Source organism: Macaca fascicularis, chromosome 18, assembly GCF_037993035.2.
Source record: "Macaca fascicularis isolate 582-1 chromosome 18, T2T-MFA8v1.1".
NCBI classification, from domain to species: domain Eukaryota; kingdom Metazoa; phylum Chordata; class Mammalia; order Primates; family Cercopithecidae; genus Macaca; species Macaca fascicularis.
In genome coordinates, this window is record NC_088392.1 from 17,268,015 (window position 1) to 17,292,592 (window position 24,578).

Sequence of the window (24,578 nt, forward strand, 5' to 3'; positions counted from 1 at the left end):
GAAACTGAGCCACAAGCAAGACCTGAAACCCACCTCGCTAGGAAAGAGACTGACTCCAAAGAGATGTGAGTCAGACATGTCAGTGGTCACGGCAGAACATTCAGCTAAGACAGAAATGAGGAACTCACATTACCACACCAGAGAACAGAGTTCCTGAGTCCGCGAGTAGGAACACTCAGGGGTCAGGGCTTCAGTAGACTAGAACTTGAGATGAACCCAATGGCCTTCTTGACAAGGATTTCAGGTTTTGTTTTGGCTTTTTGGGTTTTTTGTTTGTTTTGTTTTTGTTTTTGTTTTTGAGGCAGGGTCTCGCTCTGTCACCCAGGCTGGAGTGCAGTGGCGCCATCTCAGCTTACTGCAGCACCCACGCCCTGGGCTCAAGTGATCTTCCCACCTCAGCCTCCCAAGTGGCTGGGACTACAGGTGCACGCCACCACACCCAGCTAATTTCTGTATTTTTTGTAGAGTCAGGGTCTCAATATGTTGCCCAGGCTGGTCTTGAACTCCTGGACTCAAGTGATCCACCTGACTTGGCCTCCCAAGAAGTGCTGGGATTACAGGCATGAGCCACCATGCCCAGCCAACAAGCATTTCTATGGACACCATGCCCAGGCTCAAGCCTGTTCTCACCATGTGGCCTGGAATGAGACCTCTGGGAAGACACAAAAGTCCACCTGGCCAGAGGGCAGAGAGAGGAGCACAAGGAGGCCAGCCATCCACAATGGCAGCAGCATTCCTCTCCACACCTGCCTGTGCTGGGTGTGTAAGAGGAACTAGCCACAGGTGGGAATTCTTGGAGCTAGCGGGAGGAGAGACAGAGGGAAGTGTTTGATGATAATGTTGGGGGACCCAACAAGGAAAACTGACATAAACCTCCTCTAAATCCACTAGCCACTTTCCTGGGTCAGTATCAAAATCACAAGACAAATATCATTCCCCTGCTCTGTGCGAAGTGAGTGCTGGTTGGGGGCATTCATACGTCTTTGAGCTATCACTTAAATACACCCAAGCCCTACCTTCTCCTAGGTGAAAAGACCTCACAGGACATCTTCCATGCAGTAGCTGTCAAAGGAAGAAACAGGGCATCTTGCCCAGTGATGACCACAATCATAACTACCCCAGAAAGAGAGCTGAGTTTCCAAACATATTCCAGTCACACATGTTCTCTTGCTGCCCATGTTAAAGTGGCTTCTGAGTTTGCTATCTCTTAGAAATGGTCTAATGACCTGAACTTTTAGGATTCCTTCAAAAGGAGGTAGGTACTGTTCTGAATTGTGTTGACCTTCAGGTCACAGAGGGTGAATCTATACGCTTGAAAGTTTAGGGTAGAGAACAATAGCCCTTCAATACTAACAGACGCAGACGAAAATAAGCTACAGGGTGAAGGAAAGATGAAGATAAGCACAGGCTGATGGCTGGAGGATGAAGGGGATGCTTTAGATATTACCAAAAACTCAAATGCCCATCTTATGCCAGGGGAAGATTGTACTGACATTTTCCTCCAGCTCTAAAGTACTAGACAATGCTTCCCTTTTAAGGAGAGCAGACCCTGCCATAAAAGAGAATGGTTTGGGTTTTGTTGTGTCTAATGAAAAAGAGAAAAGGGTGGTTGGCATTAAACTCCACCCAAGATGGTAGTGACCTTTCCGAGACAACAGCCCCAGTGGCTGCAGCTGCCTGGGTGCCATTTTCATCCACCTCCACAAAGGTTTTGTGGATGATTTTTGACAAGTACAAATTGGGACTTGGAGAGATTCCGGTAAGATCAGCCCTCGTTTCATCAAAGATATCTGTAATGCCCATGTCTTGTAAAATGGAATTGAGATCATAGCTGTCTTCCAGGGTGAACCGGGGGAAGGACAGGACCACCGATTCTTCTGACATGTTTTCTGAGCTGCTCCAGGCCACTATGTTTTCATAGGTGATTTTCCCTTCAAGCTACAAGAGAAAGGAAATAATATTTAGCGTCAGATTATGGGACCGCAAAGAATGCCCCAATTACTTAAAGGTGCCTGAGTCCATTTCAGTGGTGGGTGACGACCTTCAAGGCCTTCCTCTAAGCCAGAGAATAGTCTGATTTCATTTAAAACTTCAAGCAAATATCTTTCCTCTTTGCAAAGAGTTAGGGGACAACTCAGGTTCCAGTGTGCTTTGGTGTTTGACAGACAAATGTTCAAAGCACAGCAAAGCTCAGTCGATTAGTTGGGTGCTGTGGCCAAGCCCTAATTTTCTGAAGTTAAATTTCCTCTTCCATAAAACAGAGATAATACGATTATGTTCTTGCAAGCATTAACGAAATCATGTGTATAAAGTACTTAACACAGTGATAGCGCATAGCAAATTCTGAATAATGGTTGTTACTGATGTTGTAATTACTCTGCCTGCTATATTGGTATTTCTCTCACTTTCTCTCTGTTTCTATCTTTATCTCTTTACCCCCTTGGACAAAATCTGTAGCTGAGCTTCTCCAGCCTTTATTAATTCCTGCCTGGCAAGCAATCAATTCTGGGGTCACCTCTACGCTTCTGTCAAAGTACCTATTCCCCAAAACAGGATTCAGTTAATTCTTTAGCTGAGTTATAGAAAAATGGCATGAGTAAGAGGCCAGAAGTCAGGATATTCAGAGAAAAGGAAAAGCTTAAAAACTTCTCAAGTTACTCAGAACCCAGATTCCTCAGTTTGCTAAAACAGTGGCAGAGAGCTATGAGGTTAAAGAAGAAACCCCAGTCCCAATATTTCTGGCTTTTGTTGTTTACTTTAAACAAATGAGGATAAATATCTAATCTAATGCAGATTCTTATACATTCCTTGATGTCTGACAGCTGAGGTACTGTATTTCCTCAAGATGGTCGGTGGTAGACAGCGTTGTTCTCTGAGGATCTATCATTGAATATTTTGTAGAGATGTGGAAATGAAGATTTACCTCTTCCAGAGCCTTCAGGTTATCTTTAGAGTGAGACGGCAGCAGGACGAACATGCTGAGCTTCCCCTTGGTGTACCTCATTTCCAGGATCTGTGCCTTCACCTCCTCTATGAAGCCAATTCTGTAGAGGCCTTTTTGCGTCATCATTTTCACACTCTTGTTTTCATTCTGTAGTAGTCAAGGTAGGAAGTCACAGGATGGCTATGGGAAGCTCCCAAATTCATATGGTCCCAGCTTCACTGAGGACAGGGGTTCCTAAAGATGAGAAGGTCCTGCAGAAGTCCTGAGCCACACCAGGGATCCAGACTGCAAGAGTCTGCCCACTCATCAGTGGCCCTTACTTTGCCAACACTTTATCTTTCAGTGTCTTTTTTTGTTGTGGAGTGACGGGGGTTGGGGGGGGCGGTGTTTGCTTGTTTGTTTTTGAGACAGGGTCTTGCTCTGTCACCTAGGCTAGAGTGCAGTGGTGCCCTCCCAGGCTCAGGCAATCCTCCCACCTCAGCTTCCTGAGTAGCTGGGGCCACAGGCACGGACCACCATACCTGGCTATTTTTTTTTTTTATTTTTTGTAGAGACAGGGTCTCCCTGTGTTGCCCAGGCTAGGCTCAAACTCCTAGTCTCAAGTGATTCTCCCTCCTCAGCCTCCCAAAATGCTGGGATTACGTGCATGAGCCACCTCACCTGGCCCTTTCCATGTTTTTTAATCAGTTCTTCAGCTCCCAAGAAGACTATTGGTAAACTTACTATCAAAGCATCTCCACTGTTAAGTCAGCAGAAACACGCCCTGCCAGCTGTCCCACTGTAGGGCCTGCCCCAGCCCAGCCTCTTGGCCTCACACTACTCCACGCCAGCTGGCCTGGATGACCCCACCACAGCACCAAGGGCAGCCATCGTTAAGTGCGAATCATCTCCATCTTAAATAACAACACCTGCTCCTGGGAAGGCACAACCCCAGGCACCTTAAATCTCACAATAACCTCAAGGTGGCGGGTGAGGGATCGTCAACCTGCAGATGGGGATATTCAGTGCTTGAGAGAAAAATGCATCTCCGGTAATAAGCTAGCCGGCTGACAAGTGGGTGGCTGGGACCCAACCCTTCGTTTCTAAATCTACTATCTTAGAACACAGGTTTCTGGGGCAAATGCTCACAGATTGAATCCTAATGCATGAATCTGGCTAACTAACTTAGCCTTTCCATTTTTTGTCTCAACTCCTAAGTGGAAATCATAATAGCACCCATCTCATAACGCTCTTTGGGGGAACAAATGAAACAACAAATGGAAAACTACTCAGTGCAGGAAGCACTTGGCACAAAAACACTCAGTGAAATTCAGGTACTGGTTCTTATCAATGAAAAATGTTCTTTTTTTTTTTTTTTTTTTGAGACGGAGTCTCGCTCTGTCGCCCAGGCTGGAGTGCAGTGGCCGGATCTCAGCTCACTGCAAGCTCCGCCTCCCGGGTTTACGCCATTCTCCTGCCTCAGCCTCCCGAGTAGCTGGGACTACAGGCGCCCACCACTGCGCCCGGCTAGTTTTTTGTATTTTTTAGTAGAGACGGGGTTTCACCGTGTTAGCCAGGATGGTCTTGATCTCCTGACCTCGTGATCCGCCCGTCTCGGCCTCCCAAAGTGCTGGGATTACAGGCTTGAGCCACCGCGCCCGGCGAAAAATGTTCTTATTGTAAATGTAAGCTGTAACTTTTTTTTTTTTTTTTTTTTTTTGAGACGGAGTCTCGGTCTGTCGCCCAGGCTGTAGTGCAGTGGCCGGATCTCAGCTCACTGCAAGCTCCGCCTCCCGGGTTCACGCCATTCTCCTGCCTCAGCCTCCTGAGTAGCTGGGACTACAGGCGCCCGCCGCCTCGCCCGGCTAGTTTTTTTGTATTTTTTAGTAGAGACGGGGTTTCACTGGGTTAGCCAGGATGGTCTCGATCTCCTGACCTCGTGATCTGCCGGTCTCGGCCTCCCATAGTGCTGGGATTACAGGCTTGAGCCACCGCGCCCGGCCGTAAGCTGTAACTTTTTGAGTATACATATTGCACATCATTCCTAGTGCAAATTATGAGTTGGATAGCTAGAAAACCGTGAGTTCTGATACAGTACCTCATTTAGACAGAAAGGTGCAGCCACTGTGTTCTCATGATCAAAATAATTTTCCCATTTGGCCTTGAAGTAAACAGCATTCACCAGGACCAGCACAGTCTCAGCATTAATAGTGTCCTTGCTGAAGAGTTCCTTGATTTTACCTAAGAAAAGATCCCAGAGAATATCCTGAGTATGAATTACATCAAAAGTATTTGTATAGATAATTTTCATTTTTTTGAGACAGAGTTTCACTCTTGTCTCCCAGGCTGGAGTGCAGTGGCGTGATCCCTGCTCACTGCAACCTCCGCCTTCTCAGCTCCAGCGATTCTCCTGCCTCAGCCTCCAGAGTAGCTGGGATTACAGGCACACACCACCATGCCTGGCTGATTTTTTTATTTTTAGTAGAGACGGGGTTTTGCCATGTTGGCCAGGCTGGTCTTGAACTCCGGACGTCAGGTGATCTGCCGGTCTCAGCCTCCCAAAGTGCTGGGATTACGGGCGTGAACCACCGTGCCGGGCCGATAATTTTTTTTAACGCAGCTTATCACCCCCAAGACTAGGGAGTGTCTCATTCAAGAACTAACCCAAGAAGATTAATTCACAGACCTGGCTGGAGGTAAGAGAGGCAGTGATAGGGCAGGGGAGAAACCCTCTCACTCGACCTGGCAGGAGGTCCAATCACAGCACTGTAACAGAAGGAATCTCCTTTGATTCCCTGTATTGCTTGCGTTTGGAACTTATCAGTAGACATCTTATACTATGGTTTATCTTTCAAATTATATAGTTAGTCATCTGACAATATGATAAGCTCCCTTGAGAACAAAGAACTACAATATAAACTTCCTGTCTCAAGCACTCAACATAGCATAAGATATATGCTTACATATAAATAAAAATACACATAAATGTGCTAGGCCATGATATGAAACCTATTTTATAGATACTTTTACATGCTCCTTCTCATTCCATCCCACATTAATCAATTAATTGATCCATACCACTATAAGGAGGTATCGTTATCCCTTCTTCATAGAAGAATCGATTGCATCCAGGGAGAGCTGAAGTCACACAGCCAAGAAGCAGTAAGACTGGCGGGAATGGGTCCTCAGGCGTTCCACCTTTAAGCTCAGCTCTGGGACTCCTTCCACAATAATACAGCCCTAAGCCCAACCTGAAAAGCCCCAGGCTAGCAGGCAATGGCCCATCTTCGTGACACACCCTTTTCCACCTCAAACTACCAAATCACCAGTTACTTGAATGTCTGCAGATGACTTAAGAAGAAAAGATCTTCCATCTCAAGAAGAGCTCTGCTTAAATCCCATAATGATAGATTAGGTTGACATCATCTACATTTAACATACTCTGGAGGAGTTAACTCACTAAGGGGAAAGTACATATTCAGGCCTTAATATGAACTTCGTTAATGAATTGCTTTCCTTTTGACAGTTCAGTACAGCCTTGAAAGAATGGTCATTTTTGTGGCATATGAAAGAAGGAAGAAGCCATAATTTTGGAATTTACAGACTTCTGTCAAGGAAAGGCCAGGCAGGGGTATCCCATCCCTAAGTCAGTGTGAGAAAAAGAGGAGACAGGGAGAGAAAACCACCACATGGAAGGGAGGAACCGAAAGTGTCGCTCTGGTACCAAGGACAGCCTAAAATAAGTCAACTATCATTTCCCAGCCTCCAGCCACCCAAAATGTAGGCAAATGCCTGGGGTCATGGTCTCACTGAAGACAGCAGACGCGATGCACTACCTGTGCTCTCTCATGCCCGCCAAACTTTTCACTGCACATGAACATCTTCCCCAGTCCAACAACAGTGATCAAAAAGGGGTCTAATCTGTGTCCAGCAGCCTGACCTGACCCTTCAAGTCACTAACTTTGTGCCTGGAGGGAAGAGAGTTTATTCTGTTTTTCAAATTCACACAGGCACCGGCAGAAGGGAGCATTCTGTAAACCTCACCTAGAAGATCAGCCCTAATGAGGCTGGTGTCCTCCCTTCTTTCCCACCCAGAGCCAGCGAGACCAGAGACCAAAACTGCAATAATAAATAACAGCAATATCCAAGCAGTTTAACTGTTTGATGCTGTTCAGACCATGCTTTTTTGTTTTGTTTTGTTTTGTTTAATTTCAACTTTTATTTTAGATACAGGGAGTACATGTGCAAGTGTGTTACATGGGCGTGTTGTTCACAGACAGTAGGCATAGTACCCAATAAGTAGTTTTTCAACCCATTCCTCTCTCCCTCCCTGCCCCCAGTTAGTATCTGGAGGGTCCATTGTTCCTTCCCATGCCTGTGTGTCCTCAATGTTTAGCTCCCACTTATAAGTGAGAACATACAATGTTTGCCTTTCTGTTCCTGTGTTAATTCATAGGATTATGGCCCCCATTTCCATCCACGTTACTGCAAACGACATGATTTCATTCTTTTTTAAGGTTGTGCAGTATTCCATGGTGTATATGTAGCACATTGTCTTTACGCAACCCACTACTGATGGACACTTAGGTTAATTCCATGTCTTTGCTATTGTGAATACTGTGGTGATGAACATATGAGTGCATATGTCTTTTTGGTAGAATGATATATATTTCTTTGGATATATACCCAGTAATGGGATTGCTGGGTCGAATGATAGCTCTGTTTTAACTTCTTTGAGAAATTTCCAAATGCTTTCCACAATGGCTCATTTACATTCCCACCAATAGTGTATAAGTGTTTCCCTTTGTCTGAAGCCTTGACAGAATCTGTTGTTTTTTAAGTTTTTAATAATAGTCATTCTGACTGGAGTGAGATGGTGTCTCATTCTGCAAACCATGCTTTGAACACAGTCCACATATGTGAACCTCTGGTCTCCAGTAGACCAGCAATCTGCAAAGCTAGGCAGACCGATTTTCTTTTAAATGGAAACCAATACCAGCTCCCGTGCTTTTGGCTTTCTTACCTTGAGATTGACATTCAACCCAGAAGTTAATCTCTTGTCTGGATTTTTCAGTGTTTTTTCTGAAATCAATGCTTTCAATTGTCGTGTGGTAAAACTGAATCACACCATCTAAGTATTCCTGTTCAATTGGAATAAAAGGGAAATAGTGCAATAAAATCAGGCAGCGATGCTCATAGGAGTAAGGCTCTCCTGAGAAGTCTCCCAAGAAAGATGAGCCTGGTCATTTCACATTGCAGGGACAGGCCTGACAGTTTCTAGTCATCCCCAGTCTTAAACTAGCCAGAGACATTTCAGTTTTTATAGTTGCAAATGAGGATATTGAACATTATTCATGAACAGTCTATAGTTAAACAGGACAAGGCTTTCCTGCTGGATATCCTTTTATTTCAACAACCCATCTGTGGAGCCATCACAAGGTAAATATCAAGTAACCTGAGAGACTTGGCTGGAAAATGCTTCTGTTTATAAGAATTAAACCCCCGCTTAATGGTTGCAGAGTTTCTGTTTAGAGTGATGAGAAACAAAGTTTTAGAAATAGATAAGGTGATGGTTACACAACATTGTGAATGTAAGTAATGCTACTGAAATGTACATATAAACATGGTTAAAATGGTAAATTTTATGTGTATCTTACCATAATTAAAAAAAAATCAGTAATGTAATATACCAAACCCATTGGTTTGTATACTTTTAATGGTGAATTGTTTAATATGTGAATTTACAGCTCATAAAAAAAAAAGCTAGTTTTTAAAAATCCAGCATGAAAAATCTTACTTTCATTGCAAGGGAGCACACTTATTTTGGCCAAAGGAGGCCACCGGACCCCTGGCTAGTCCCTCACTAACTAGCCATGTCACGTCTTGACCGTTGGTCGTATCCCCCACATTTATTGTTTAGTACATGGCTCCTTCTAGTAATTCGAGAGGAAACTGAAGCCCAGATGGAGACACAGCTTGCTCTAGGTACAAAGCTGTTTAGCCACAGAGACAAGTCCTGTGCCTTTCAGCTCCAAATGCCAAAATACAGTCTTCTCCACTCCCCGACTACCCCACTCTCGAAAGAGCATAGTGAACACGATTGCATTGCAGGGGTAGCATGATGCTGGCGCAAAAGGAGATTCCACAGAAACGTCTTGGGGGCACCCAACAGATAAGGGAGAGAAAAGCGCAGCAACCAGGCACCTTGACTGAGGAAGACAGTAGGAGAGGATGCCATTACCAAGCCCACACGTGCTCCTAAGTCTCCATTACTCACACAACCCTTTTTCACCCACTCTATTCCACCCACAATGCTCACGTTGAACACTGGGAAGAGAACAAAAGTGTGGGACTGAAAGAAGGAGGTCCTGGACACCTCACCAGTCCACAGCGCATCATCCTGTCAAAGAGGTTGTGTTCTAGATGGCAGGTGAGTAACCCAGCTACTCCCTGATTTTTAAATAGTATGCTACATGGTAGCTTTTGTCACCATTTGTGTGCAACTCACCTGACAGATTGGGAATTCCTGCTCTCCATAAAGCCTGTTGGCAATACTCAGTGTGTAATCAGTCCTGATCCTGTCTAATTTGGAGAGAAGCTGCCCAAAGTAGCAGCTGACCAGCCCACTCTCATTGTTTAAGGACTCAGCCTAAGGAAAGCAGAAACAAAATGTGACCTTCACAGTGTCTATCAGAAAAGCTAAACACAACTAAAGGATGCGTGTTTTGTACAGAAGCAAGATAGAGCTTCTTAGTAAGATGTCAGTTGTCTCTGTTACCATGCAGGGGAAGTGAGCTGGGAAGAGCAGAGGAATGGAGGGTGAGAAGCGGTCCCAGTGGAAGATTATGGCTCCCGCATCTATATCAAGATCATCCAGGAAAAACACATCTGGGGAACTCAGCAATGCTCACTATATTTCAGACTGACACACCCGGATTTTCTTTATATTTAAAAGAGGCCAGACACGGTGACTCATGCCTGTAATCCCAGCTACTCTGGAGGCTGAGGCAGGAGAATCGTTTGAACCCAGGAGGCGGAGGTTGCAGTGAGCCGAGATCGTGCCAGTGCACTCCAGCCTGGCGACAGAGCGAGACTCCATCTCAGAAAAAAAAAAAAAAAAGAAAGAAAGAAAGACAATCATCTCTCTACCCTCCTTTTAAACTTTCTAAGGTAGGGGGGATGCATACCCTGGAGAATATGTTTCCTCCTCCTGGCATGAGGCACCCAATAAAAGTTTTGTCTGTCAGTGCAGATTTCAGCACAAAATGGAACAAGCAGAGGTGGACGGAGACGGTAGGAATTCCACAGCTGACCCTACTCCTTACCACCTTTATCTTTGACCATGCTCTATGTTGGGGCCCTGTGGCCTGTAGAAGCAGATGAGTGACACAGTGATGATCTAGGTTTCTTTATCATAAGCAGAAGATACCAGATCCTACTCTTTAGGAAACTAGCTCATAGCCAAGGACATCTGAGATCCATACTCAGAAAGGAATCACAGACCACTTGAGGTCATTGCTGTTGATGGTATCCAGAGTCTAATGTCTGGGGATAAGCAACTATCACCTAATATCCTACAGTCAGAGTGAGCAGTTTATAAATAAGAAGGACAAGAGTTTACTATGGTGGCGGTTCACCTGCTGATCCAGAGGCTCTGTCGTTTTCTTCTGCCCCTCCAGAGAGCTGTCAGCCGGCACTTTTTGTTTGTTGCTTTGCAGACAGGGGTCAGGTTCTTTGCTTTCATCCTGGGAAAACTCGTTGAAGTGTAGTACCTGCATGATAACGGGATGGGTCTTTCAGACAGTATGAACAGAGGGAAGCCTGAATAACTTCAGAAACATGTTCGTAGTGAGACAATGGCAACGATTACATAGTCAAACAAAACAATCAACAACGGCTTAAAGGAAAGTGGGTGCTTCTGTCCTTGGGCTGGGAGGTGGAATGGAGGAGAAGTACCAACTGCTACCCTGGGAGAACATTTATGAATAAATAAAACCAAACTAAAAGAATATAGAGGTATCCACAAGTTAAATGTAGCTATGGAGCATTTCATAGATACCCAATCTGAATTGACTGTAAGTGCAAACTAACACGCCAGATCTTGAATATAGTATAAAAAAAAAAAGCTCATTAAAATTTTTATATTGATTATATGTGGATATGATATTTTGCATATACTAGGTTAAAAAAGTATTATTACAATTAGTCCCACCTGTTTCTTTTTACTTTTGTAATGTAGCTACTAAGAATTTTTAAATTACTATGTGGTTCTCATTATGTTTGTGTTGGACAGTGCTGATCTAGAGTTTCACATGAATCAAGGGACTGAGGACAGCAAAAGACAAGTTATCCAGAGCCTGGTAGAAAGGTAGGAGACAGGTGTCACATCCTGCACTGCTCAGACCCAGTTGGTCAGCAGGTGCCCTCAAGTGCCTAAGAAAGAACATCTGGATTCTGCCCTGCAAGATGCAAACTACACTCTAAAGCTAAGTTTTGCTAATGGAATAAGAAAATAATACATCAAATCTAAGTAGATGAATAAAGCAGAATGACCCCAGAAACACATTCTGTCTTAATCCATAAATTCTCCTGCTCCATGTTCAGGGGAAACAGCCTGATTTGTGCATAACCCCTGCACTATGTGCTACATCCGAGGAAGTATAAGGCCAACCACGGGAACTTGTAGTTTATTTGCGGATTTGTTCTTATCACCTTCATTTATTTATTCTAGAAATGTTTATTAGGTGTCTACTCTAAGCCAAGCACTGTTCTAGGACAAAAATCCCTGCTCTCTAGGAGATTATATTCTAGTGGAGGAGGCATACAAAAATCAAGACACATAGTAATTAATTACTGTATGCAGTATGTTAGACAGTGGAAAATGCCACATGAAAAAAGTATCCCTTAGGGGTTGGAGGTCACGATACAGCACTAGATTAGGAGGTCGAAGGAAGCCCCGTAGAGGAGATAAACACTGACCAAAGTCTTGAAGAAGAAAGTGAGCTGAGGTCAGTTACCAGGGGAAAGAGCCATCAGGCAAAGGGACCCAGAGCAAAGGCCCCAAGATAGGATGGGCATGGCTTACCCAAGGAAGCCAGGAGGCCAGTGTGACAGGTACAGTGAGGAGGGATGAAAGTGAGAGATGGAGTCACAGGGCTTATCTGGGATTCAGATCTCCAGATCCTTGTGGCACAAATCCTTGTGAGCACAAATCAGGCTGTTTCCCCTGAACCTGGAGCAGGAGAATTTATGGATTAAGACAGAATGTGTTTCTGGGGTCATTCTGCTTTATTCATCTACTTAGAGTTGGTGTTCTACTTTCTTATTCCATTAAGTTAAGTTCAAGTAAGGACTTGAACTTCTATCATAAGTGAAATGAGAAATCCAGGTTTTGGAACAGATGAGAAATATTATCTGGCTCAGGTTTTAAAAGGGTCTCTTGGGCTGCTGTGCAAAGGATAGATTGCCAGTGGGAGCAGGAAAGCCCATCCGGAAGCTGTTGCAGTATCCAGGTGAGAAAAGATGATGGTGGTTCAGACCTCAAGGAGACTGGGAGAAGTGCCTGGATTATGGATATATTTCAAAAGAAAAGCCAACAGAATTTGCTAACAAAGGTGGTATAAAGTGAGAGAGAAAGAGTCCAGGAGGACACCAAGCTGTCTAGCCAATTAACCATTTATGGTGCTTAATAAATATTTATTTAATGAAATGAGTGAGAGAGAAGACATATACACATACTGAAAATTGCTGGCAATATTGGTATTAGTAATTATAGAGTAAAAGAGTGACAGACATGCATACAGAGATAAAGATAGAGATGAATGAGAAAAGCTGCCAGACATGAGGTTGGGGAGCACCCTAAAGAAGGTAGAAGTTTAAGTGAGATTTTAAGAATGGTAGGATCGAAGAGGAAGTAAGGTGGGGAAAATACAAATAACGACTCAGAGACCGGGATGGGTTCTGACCAAGCCCAGGGTGCAATAAGCACCTTGGCTTGCCTGAGTGGGATTAGCATCTGACTTTGAGTGTGGACCCAGAGTTTAGGACCCTGTGTAGCACCCTAGTGGACACGTACCTCATCAATCTGATGTGCACTGTCATTTCTAGCCCCCAAGCGGACCATACCAAGGGCAGCTGAGAGGCTCAGGGGAGAGAAAAATACGTTTTTATGACGATCATCTTTGCTTATCTCTTGAAAAAGATCAAAGCAAAATTTGGTGTTTGCTGCAACAAGAGAGTCCATTGTAAAACCTATAATGATCTAAAACCAAAAAGAAAAAAAAGAGAGAGAGAGAAGGAGAAAATGGTGATTGGAAGAAAATTAGTGAACAAACAATTATTATTTTACATACCTGAAATGCAATCATGCACAATTATTCAGTATGCTATTAAGAACTGGAAAACTAAGGTCATTATCTTCCCTGTATATAAACATTAGTGTTGATATTGATATTTATTGATATTGATATTGATAGACAGGGATCCATTTTCATTTAGTGGTGTGAATTTGTTTCCTGGGGCTGCCATAAGAAATTACCACAGACTGAGTGGTTTAAATAGCAGGAGTTTATTCTCCCATGGTTCTGGGGAACAGATGTCCAAAATCAAGATGTCGGCAGATTTGGTTCATTTCGGGACTCTCAGGGAAAATCTGTTTCACGTCTCTCTCTCAGCTTCTGGTGGTTGCCAGCAAACTTTGACATTCCTTGACTTGTAGACAAATCACTCAAATCTCTGCCTCCATCTTCACATTCTTCTCTTTATCATCCACGTATGTATCCAAATTTCCCTCTTCTTTTAAAGAGAGCAGTCATTGAATTAGGGCCCATCCTAAGCCAGTACAACCTCATCTTACTTTGACTACATCTGCAAAGATCCTATTTCCAAACAAGGTCATATTCACAGGTAGAGGGATTAGGACTTTAACTAATATTTTGAGGGGACACAATCCTACCCACTTTGTGGTAGAACTGCCTTTATTCAGGCAAAATGAAGCCAAAGACTAACATTCTTTATTATCAAGTTAGCAGCCAAGCAAACATCATCCCATCTCATTCTTCTCCACAGGTTGTGGCTGGTTCAGCTTACACCTTTTGCCTGTACTCTCCCCTCATTGCTCTGTGACTGAGGATATGCCCAGCAAATTCCCATGGGTCATGTCCCTTGTTAACATTCTCACCCCCTTTTGACTCATCCCACATGCAAACTACAGAACTTGAGGCACTTCAGTCAATCATTCATACTGTTCAAGAAACAATAAATCTTGAACGATGCTGGGAGTTTTGATGTCACCAAGTGTACTAGTCCATTTTCACACTACTATAAAGAAATACCAGAGACTGGGTCATTTATAAAGGAAAGAATTTTAATTCACTCACAGTTCCGCATGACTGGGGAAACCTCAGGAAACTTATAATCATGGCGTAAGGAGAAGGAGAAGCAAGTGCCTTCTTCATTAGGCGGCAGGAGAGAGAAAGAGAAAAGGAAAAACTGCCACACACTTATAAAACCATCAGATCTCGTGAGAACTCACTCACTATCATGAGAGCAGCATGGGGGAAACTGCCCCCATGATCCAATCACCTCCCACCGGGTCCCTCCCTCAACACGTGGGGATTATGGGGATTACAATGTGAGATGAGATTTGAGTCAGGACACAGAGCCAAACCGTATCACCAGCTTCAATGTCCTCTTTGACAGTGTAAAACCACATATAATATAGAACCAAAGTAAGACAGTGACTTCCTAAGAACAGGTATCTTGCCTTCCCCACCCAATCTATTCCAGAGTATCAAGAGAATATGTAGATCTCACCACTGACCTATGCCTCTCAAATGAAATGCCTTTTCTTTTGTCTCTTTGCCTATGGATATTGTGCATTTCCAAGATAGAAATGCAAATCCTCTCATTCGTGCTTTTATCATCAGATACAGCACACCATAAGCATGAAGAAATATTGCTGCATTGAATGGAATGGTGTAATTTGTTTTAACACTTTCCCAGCCAGTTAAAATAGACTTTTTTAGCCTATGAAACCTAATTCAAAAAGATAACATTATGTAACTTTTCAAAAAATGTGTCTAATGTGTGCTAAATATCTGACATATGTTAGCTTTAATCCTACAATCTGCAAGGTAAATGTGATCATTCCCTCTTTTTCAGAAAAGAAAACTGCAGAATCAAACAGCACGTATATTTGGCCCAAAACTAACTAGTGCTCTTTCTACCGTATCTACCATTTCTAACTTGCCCCTCAACTGATGATAGATGATCAAACACAAGCCTGCTGTGTGGGTACTTTCCTGCATTATTCAGCTTATAGTCCATTTTATTCTTACATTTTATTTCTGCCAAGTTTGTACCTGACTCACAGTTCTCATCCTGCATCTGTGAACTGGGTTTGAGACATACTTTGTATTTTCAAATGAATTTCAGGGTAATCAGAGACTACCAGAGTGCTTTCAGGAGCATTATGCCTTAATTGGTGGGTGTTTTTTGAGTAATGGATGTCCTGGATGTGTCTGAAAATTCAGTAACGCTTCACACCTCAGAAAGCTACCTTTGCATATATTGGTAAACATCTTGATGTCCAGCATATTTTCTCTACACATGGCTCGCATTACCCATATAGTAACAAGTCTACTAACAAAGAAAAGAAAACCAACAAACTAAAGATGGTCTGAGTTGGGGGGATTTCACAGGCTTTTGATTAATGATAAAATTTTGTGTGAAACGTAGTCTAATATTTTTTAAAACCTTTGTTGTATAACTTAGGTTGGTATTTGATCAAAATCTTCAGCATCAAAGGAGGAGAAGGTAAAGGGCATTCTGGCCATTTGGTCACCGCTATTAAAAGAAGACTACAGCCTGACTATATTGAAGGAAAAGAAGCGATTGGATAGAAAGACTGAATGATTCCAACCTGGCTCTTCAAATATTCCAGGTAATCACTTAGCTTCACTCCTGCTGTCTTCTAACATGAGCACTCCCAGAACTGAATGATCAGAGTCTTGCCTGCTTTAGAAAGGACATGACTACTCATGCAGGCCAACTCCCTACTTCTCAAGATAAAAATACTGAGGTCAGATGAGGTGAAGTGACTTGCAACAGTCATGCAGCTGTCCAGAAGCAAAGCAAGGCTAAGACCTCCTCATGCCTAAGGCTGCTTCCTCCTAGATCACACAGTTTTTCACATTCCATTCCATTCTAATTCCGGCACTACACTGACTCACTCTGTGGGCTACAGAACTCTCCAAAACTCTCTCTGCCCATTTCTGCATCAAGCTTCTATAAACTTTGTGAACTACTTTCCAGGAGTACTGCGATGCTCTCACCCCAGCAACAATTCCCTTTTCTGAGTGTTACCTGGTTCTAAGCTTTCATTACAGTTGTGTGCAGCTTTAATGCTGCCTCGCCTTCCAAGGGAGTTGAGAGAACAATAGTAACAGAAAACAACCAAAAAAAAAAAAAAACCAGCTGGACAGTTGCTGTTAAAGTTTAATGACTATATATAAGCACTTGCAATAGGAAGATTTTTCCTGGCTTTACATACAAGTCTGAAACATAGCAAATAATGAACATTTAACGACTTGATTAAAATATCATCTGCTAACCACCTTCTGAAGGGTTGTTTGGTTTTGGGGGGCGTTGGGAGGAGTCAGTTTTTTAAATTAGAAACTGCCTAAATCTGACACCAACCTAATTATGAAGTTCTCCCACTGGGTTAGTCACTCTAAATAAAAGGATGAACTGAACAAGACACAATCTCTGCCTTCGAGAAATCTATGACCTAACAGAGCAGATAATGCATTCGCAGGTTCAGGAGTAGAGTTTAAGAAGCATAGAAGAGTAAGATATTAATTTATAAAATGAAATAGAAAAGAAAAACGAGTATTTTGTAGGAAGCACTCCTTAGGATTTGATTATTCTAATAACACAGATTCAAATAGGCAATTTTAAAATATGACACTTTAAAAAATAGTTTTAAGCTTTTAACATTGCTTTTATTTACTAAAAATAAGCTTAGACTCTTAGTAAAAGTCATGTTATGCTATGTTGTTGCAATTAAAAAGAAAAGAGAAAGAAATTTAAGGTTAGTTGTTTTGTCCTCATCAAAAATCCCTTTGAAATCAGCCTAATTATTCCATGGAAGTGAGTTTATGGTCTTTATGAATAAACATAGAAATTGACCCTCCTGGTCTTAAAGCTTGAAACTCACATTTGTCTTATCTGAATTCCTTCCTCAGGAAACCCATCGGCAGGCCTCCCAGAGAGTATCAAGCAACTGAAATTTATATCATGCCATGCAGAGAGATGGCAAAACCCTCACTCATCTTGATTGCTTTCTTTCCGCTCCCTAATTCTTATTTTCCCATATGTAGCTACGTCTCTTCCCCACTATATAAACCTCCCATTTTAGTAAGTTGAGGGAGAATGATTTGAGATTTATCCCCCATCCCTTTGGCTGACATCATCTGATTAAACCTTCTTCCCTGGCAACACTTGTCTCAGTGATTGCCTGTCTGTGCGGTGAGCAATAGGACATAGACCAAACCCCTGGCATTTCAATAATGCCTTTTACATGGACACTAATGTGAAAACAGTAATGACTAAATCACAAATTCTGAATCAATTGGATTCAAAATAGGACCCATTTAGCAAGAAATAGAAAAGGCAGAGATCTAAATATTATAATACTAAAATGTAATTGTAAGAGAGATTTCTCAAAGGTATGTAGCAAAATCACCTTGAGAATTTTTTTAAAATATGTACAAATATGTTCATAGCAACACTTTCATAATAGCCAAAACTCAGGAACAACGCAATGTCCATCATCAGCAGAATAAACAAATAGCATGGATCTCACATCACATCACATCATAACATAACGTTGAGTAAAAGAAATCATACATGCAGCCTGGTCAACATGGTGAAACTCTGTTTCTACTAAAAATACAAAATTAGCCGGGCATGGTGGCGCATGCCTGTAATCTCAGCTACTTGGGAGGCTGAGGCAGGAGAATCACTTGAACCTGGGAGGCAAAGGTTGCAATGAGCCAAAATCATGCCATTGCACTCCAGCCTGGGCAACGAGCAAAATTCCATCTCAAAAAAGAAAAAGAAAAAGAAATTATACATGAAAACTTTCATACTGTATGATTCCATTTACATAAAGTTCCAAAACTGGCAAAACTAATCTGCAGTTTTAGAGGTCAAGAGAGTGGCTACCCTTAGGAATGGGTGGGGAGAACTGTGGTTAGCCACAGGTAGGGACAGCAGCAGACTAGTAAACTATCCCTCAAAACACAAAAGTCAACAAAAATCCATGATTCACAATGTTTGCTGATTTCTATGGTGTAAATACCCCATTAAGGTTAATTTCAATTTGCCAACAAAACATCATTGTACCCAGAGTTGGGAAAAGATGCAGAGAAGTAAACTAGGCATGAAGGAGACTTCTAGGAAGCTGGTACTGGTTCCTTTTTCAATTGGAGTGTTGGTTACACATTAAAGTTACACTTATTTCTTATGTACTTATGTATTAATGTGTGGGGGGATGTTCATGTAGGCATATATGTATAAAGTTTAATTTTAAAATGTATTGTAGATGTATTACTAAACATGGCAGTTAATTTTAAGACATTGCAAGTTAGTACCTAACCCAATAGCTAAGAATACTGTATATGGAAAATGGAAGAGAAATTTTTCACAATGAAATTTTGGCTCCAGATGCATTTAGGAAATGCTCCCCAAGCACTCACAGGCCGTACTTGGTGTTTACTCTGGAAAATATCCACCGCACAAAGAAGTTACTGTTTGATTGAGTCTACAGGCAATTGCTCACACAGGCTGCCTCTTAGTAAGCTACAACTTGAAAAACTTGTATGCAATTTACTTCAGTCATCATTATTTTCAAACAGACTTGAAATAACCTTTTAAAATAGTAAGGTCCCCGAAAATTCATTCAGCTTAAGTAATTGGTGCTAACTCCACCCGCAATGACATTATAGTCCTAACAGCTACTGTTTAATTTGAGCTTGTGATATGTCTGGCAATTCACAAATATTGTCTCTATTTTCCAAAACATCCTGTGAGTTAGAAATAATTTTCATTTTACATCCAACCACTATGTGGCACAGGTGGTGTGCAAATCAGTTCTGTCAGTCTGATTTCAAAGTCACCCTCTTTCCTCCTATACCAGGCCACCCTCTGGAGCAGATAACACTTGTGCTCACAAAGGCCGTGTCCTGAGTGACCACCATGTGGCTCTATGGGATGCAGATGCCACCAGCAGGTCCATGTCTTGTTTGTGTCTCTTACCAAGGCCACTGGTTATAGAAAGGACCCCCTAGCACTGAGAGTCCATCTCAGGATGGCCTCGAACTCCCTCTCTGGAAGGCACATCTCAAGCTCCAGTTTGTCCTCCAAAGATTCCTACAATCTTTATGGGGGTTGCTTCTCTAGACTGAAAATCTACTCAAAAAATCCTTCTCAAATTGCGTTGAAATCTGTGCAAATGTATCATAAATATAGATTGAGATTTCAAGATTGCAAACAATCTTAGCCTAATTGGGACTGACTGACATGGTATCTCCCATGTACTATCCCCAGCGTCACCTCCTTCTGACCATAGCTATATAGGAAACAGATGATAAGCAGTTCCTAGTCAGAAGAAAAAGAAAAAAATTCATTTTATATCGATACAAATACTATCATATATTTGCCTATAATGTTTTCCAGGTAAGTGATTCACGATTTAACCTCTGATGAAGCAGAAGAAGGTATTTTATTCTCAAAGTCTAATTTGTTATACAGATGGCAGAATAATAGTAATGAGGAATTTTGCCCTCATAATATTGACAAATAAATTGCCTTTATTTCTCCATGCGCTTTCCAGTCTCTCAATCACTGCATTCATGTGTGTGTGTGTGTGTGTGTGTGTGTGTCTGTTTATATGAACATTTTATGTTCACTTGTCTTCACTTCGAATTGCATCTTCAGTGTTTATCCTCACTAATGCTGCCTTCATACATGTTCTTTTAAGGGCCTTATGATGTCTCATTATATTGATATATCTAAACATTTAAACATATCTTATTGCTAGATATTTAAATTAGCTTCCCAGTTTTTATTAATATGAATAATTCTACAATAAACGTTGTCATAAATAGAGCTTTTATCTCCCTTCATATTATTTCTTCAGAGTATCTTTTTCAACATGGGATTTCTAGGTCAAGTATTATAAAGATTTTTAACTTTCGTACTGTCAACCAAAAGTTACAGATGAAACAGCTATATCATAATCACCTTTTTCAGATATTATTGTCATTCTTAATAACTTAAAAAATAAAAAGAAAATTGTATTATTTTTAAATTTACATGGCATTGATACTTGCTAACATTTGAATGTTTCTCCATGCATTCTTTTCTCTTTATTAATTCTCACATATTAACTGTCTCTTACTTATTTGTCAATTATCTATTGAAGTCTTGATCATTTATTTATTGATCATTATGAACTCTTCATATTATATAAACATTTTATGTTTTTCAAACTTGTTCTTTAAAAAAAAATTCCTCTAGCTGTTACCCTCCTTTATTTATTTTCTTTATTGTTATTATAGAACTGTTTTTACTCTTATTTACTTAAAATTATCGATATTTTCTGGCGCTCTCTTCTATCACTTCAAAACCTTGAAAGTAATGTATTTTCAACTTAATTTTAAAGCTTCATCTACTTTCAATTTTTTACAAGAAAAAAATATTTCCTGTAAGATTTTAACTTATGTTGTTAGCTTTGAAGATACATTTTTAAATATTAATTATCTGGAATGTGTAGCATTTTTAATTTTTTAAAGGTATTTTTTTCCATTTTTACAGTGTTTGAGGTATCAACAAATGATCTATTTTGCTTGTTTTCTTTCCTTCTGGCTTTATTACACATGTAAAACCTTCTTTCACTTTCCTCCAACCGCTCCCTCTAAAGAGTTAATTAGTCACCACTGTATACAATAACCATACAGCATTTGTTTCCCTTAACTCCTCTATCACACTGTAAGGTAATTATTTTTTTATACTGCTGTCTTTACTTCCAAATCATAATTATCTTGAAGGTACGTTCAGTGTTTTTAATTCATCTTTTTATCCATCAGTGAAGAACACAATGGCAGCACATGAAAGCCCTTCATAATATTTATGAATTGGTTTGCTATCATCTGCCCATTTTTCATTGTAGATAATCCTAATGTTTGATATGCTAGAAGATTATTTAGTATTTCATATTAACTTTATACATTCTGCAGGCAGCTGTAATTAACAGATTCTGCATAAGAGATTCAACTTTTTATTAATTTTTACTATATTAGAAAAAGTTCATTTACTACAATATAAGAAAACGTTCATTTACTATATAAGAAAAAGCTCATTTATTACAATTTTCCCTTGTAGTAAAAATGTAAAGGTTTAGACAAGATAGACGTTCTAACAACCCAAAATATTCTGAGTAAAACTGTTTTTTTCTATATATAGTAGGAAGAAAAATATTTAACTCCAAAAATATTTCATGTCTCATAATTTCTATAATTCCCACAAAACTGCTAACTCAAGAATGAAATTCAAACTTTACACAGATAGATCCTATTCTGCAGGAACGAATATTGAAACCAGGTTATAGCGAACTAAATAATAACCAATATCTAAAAACAAAGAAATACTTGTGAAAGATACCATCGAAAGTGCTTTCCAACTTACGGTGCAAAAAAAAAAAAAATCTAAACTCTCATTGTTTAAAATATAGATATTCTAAATATTATACCATTTTCTGTTTCAGAAATAATTCATTGAAAGATAAAATACAATATGTCAAGTTATGTGAAAGTTTAAAAAGTTATTCAAGCATCTACATTTTTTAAAAAATCAATCATATACATCAGGCATCTGACCAGGTGGTTGGTGCTGAGTGAGGCGACAAGTGTTATTAATATCTCCCAGTGAGGACTGCCACATCTGCAGAAAATCCATAACATCATAAAACTAACTCTCTTTTTTTAAGTATTTGACTTAATTTTTTAAAAAGTGTATCCTTCTATTTCAATCACATCGCCTTTGGGTTTCTATTCTTTAAAATGGTTTTCCAATGCAGTGTTCATTGTTAAAAATTATATCAGGCAATTCAAGCATTTACCTTCTTGCCTTCAGAGTTGCTGCTAACAGCTGGTCAGGTAAGCTTCCAGACACACCCTGTCAGGAATGGAAATATATCAACTTTGCCCCTCCCTCTGTGGCACTTTTCCAATGCCATTTTGGAACCCACAGTAAAATCATCATTGATAGATTAAAGGGAAAAGAGTGGCATACACTTTTTAAAACAAATGCTATGCTTTCAAGTAATTGAATATTTATCTTAATATGCTTATATTTTCTTTGCTCTTTCCAATTTATAGAGCCCTCAAAACAACACTTGGCTCACACTTTTCATTTCAAATTTCTATACCAGAAGACCATGAAGCAGAAATGTATTTTACTTCAAATACGCATTGTATTGGATGACCTCTTACATTTGAATCTTTGCATTGTTCTAAAATCTTTGTAAGTTATTACATAGGATTTGCAAAATGTGCTCTAAGCTACTTCAATGTTTTTGTTTCCCTGCAGTAGGTGTGTGGTAGGGATGAGAATTCTTATTTGATTATTGACACACATATTTTACAACTGAAAACACAAAACTTTTTAAACTTAGCCAAAGCATGTTCTGATGTTACTTTTGGTTCTAGCACTCTACAATCCTGTTATATTACTGACTGTAAACATGAGGGCCAGTGGATAGAGCAAAAAGTATGGAGCAACTAGGAGAAAGCTAGGAAGAGTCAAACTCCAGGAACTGACCTGACTTAAGGACAAATGAGGGCTCCTCTCTGACCTGGTTCTCCTACTGAGCCCTTTATCTTCCTTTTCTAACTTGTTGTCAGACAACAATATTATCTGAACCATGACCCTACAAATATATTAGCCGTAGGGAAATTCAAAAGAAAACTTTTTAAAATAGAGAGATGGCCTTTATGGAAAATATAAGCTACTTACGTAGCTAGTATATAAATAAAACAAGTAAAAAGCATTTTATAAGATAGTGACCAGTGGAAATTAGTAAGCATCCAGAGTTTTTCTGAATTCTCAATAGTAAGCATAGAAAAGAAAGGTGCTGTTAGTTTTCTTTACTCCGTGATCATTTGAAAATAGTTATGGTTATTTTTCTAAATTCTTCCACAAAATTCTAAAAACCAGTCTAGTCATTGGTTATGATTTTTAAGAGTTTGGAAAATTCTAACATGTGAATTATTTACTTCACGTATCTTATGTCTTTGATTACTACTTCATGTTGCTCGTGATAGCCTTTCCAAAAGTATATACCATTCACATTCAGAACAGGATGAGTTCCTGCCTGGCTTCCTGGAAGCAGGTGTCACATCTGTTACTGTTGGGGGATAATATTCAAATTTCACTGGCCTTCTGGGTACCCGAGAAGAGTATAAACTTGTTTGAATATCTTTCATCTGGGGTTGCATCTGTTTATCCTCTCAAATCATTCAACAAAGATCTAACTACAGATAATTGTACCCTACAAGCCTAAAAATTTGGTGTGGTGCAATTGCTCAATGAGCAATGATGAAATCTGACACTAAATGTAGCTAAACATTAAGGTAGTTTGATAAATCACTAACAAGGGAATGAGAATTTCTTGAGCACTTAATAAATGCCCAGCTGCATTTGGTACTTTACACATGTAATTTATCATTAAATGACTGAAGAAAGCGAGCCTCTCTAGTATCAGTGACTTCAAGTGCCAGAGAATTACACTAGGGTTTGAAAGAATTTTGGAGGTCAACTAGCCTGACAGTGCTATTCAAGGCAAGTTAAAAAAAAAAAAAAAAAAGTTCTACGTTTCTATGTCAACAAGCTGTAAAAATAATGTTTACTTCATCAAGTATAGAGTTAGATGATTCCTCCTAGGTATGTTACAACTCAGCATGAATTATAAGCCAATCAATCTTTCAGCAATTAGGCTTTTTCTGCCTGGAATTAAAAATGTGAGGATGCCAGAATGATTCAACAATCAAAGTCTTTGCCAGTTTATGATGCAAAATGATATGATTAATATTCCCCTAATGATAAAGGAAGTATTTTTGAAGTATTATAAAGAGGCTCTTTGACATTTAATTTTACAACCCAATATTGAGAAAAGAAAACACGTTTATAGGAAAAATATCAGCACAGACACTTTCAATCTAATGAAAAAATGCATCTTTTATCTAAAGCAGACAGTTTTCCTGATGTTCATCTTGTATCCTCCAAATTGAAGAGTCTTATAACACATAAAAAGAGGAAAAAATCTATTAAAACAACAATAAAGACTAAAACACAAACTCGTTTCAAAACTTGCAATCACCCTTAAGATATCAATTACCCCTCTCATAAAAGCCCTTAGTTCTTTCAGCTTCAAAACTGACGTCTCCAGGATTGAAAAAATGTCAACTGTCCACCCCAATATGACAGAGACACAGAGATCAAAGACAGGCAAAGCCATGAGACAGCAAAGAACACATAGAAAAAGCAGTAAACTTAACAATCAGAAGAAGCAGACCCTGGGCTGAATCTTACT

General features: G+C 40.2%; 1 protein-coding gene across 1 annotated transcript in view; it reads right to left on the bottom strand.

The window, feature by feature from the left end:
• Window positions 1–245: 245 nt before the first annotated feature.
• SERPINB12 (serpin family B member 12) overlaps window positions 246–24,578 on the bottom strand; it is a 50,890-nt gene continuing 26,557 nt past the window's right edge. The window contains exons 2-8 of the mRNA XM_005586514.5: window positions 12,999–13,184; window positions 10,561–10,695; window positions 9,432–9,572; window positions 7,947–8,064; window positions 5,022–5,164; window positions 2,924–3,091; window positions 246–1,938 (exon numbers count right to left, since the gene is read on the bottom strand). Coding sequence (XP_005586571.3) covers window positions 1,534–1,938; window positions 2,924–3,091; window positions 5,022–5,164; window positions 7,947–8,064; window positions 9,432–9,572; window positions 10,561–10,695; window positions 12,999–13,184 — 1,296 coding nt within the window. The 3' untranslated portion in view covers window positions 246–1,533. The remainder of the gene's footprint in view (window positions 1,939–2,923; window positions 3,092–5,021; window positions 5,165–7,946; window positions 8,065–9,431; window positions 9,573–10,560; window positions 10,696–12,998; window positions 13,185–24,578) is intronic.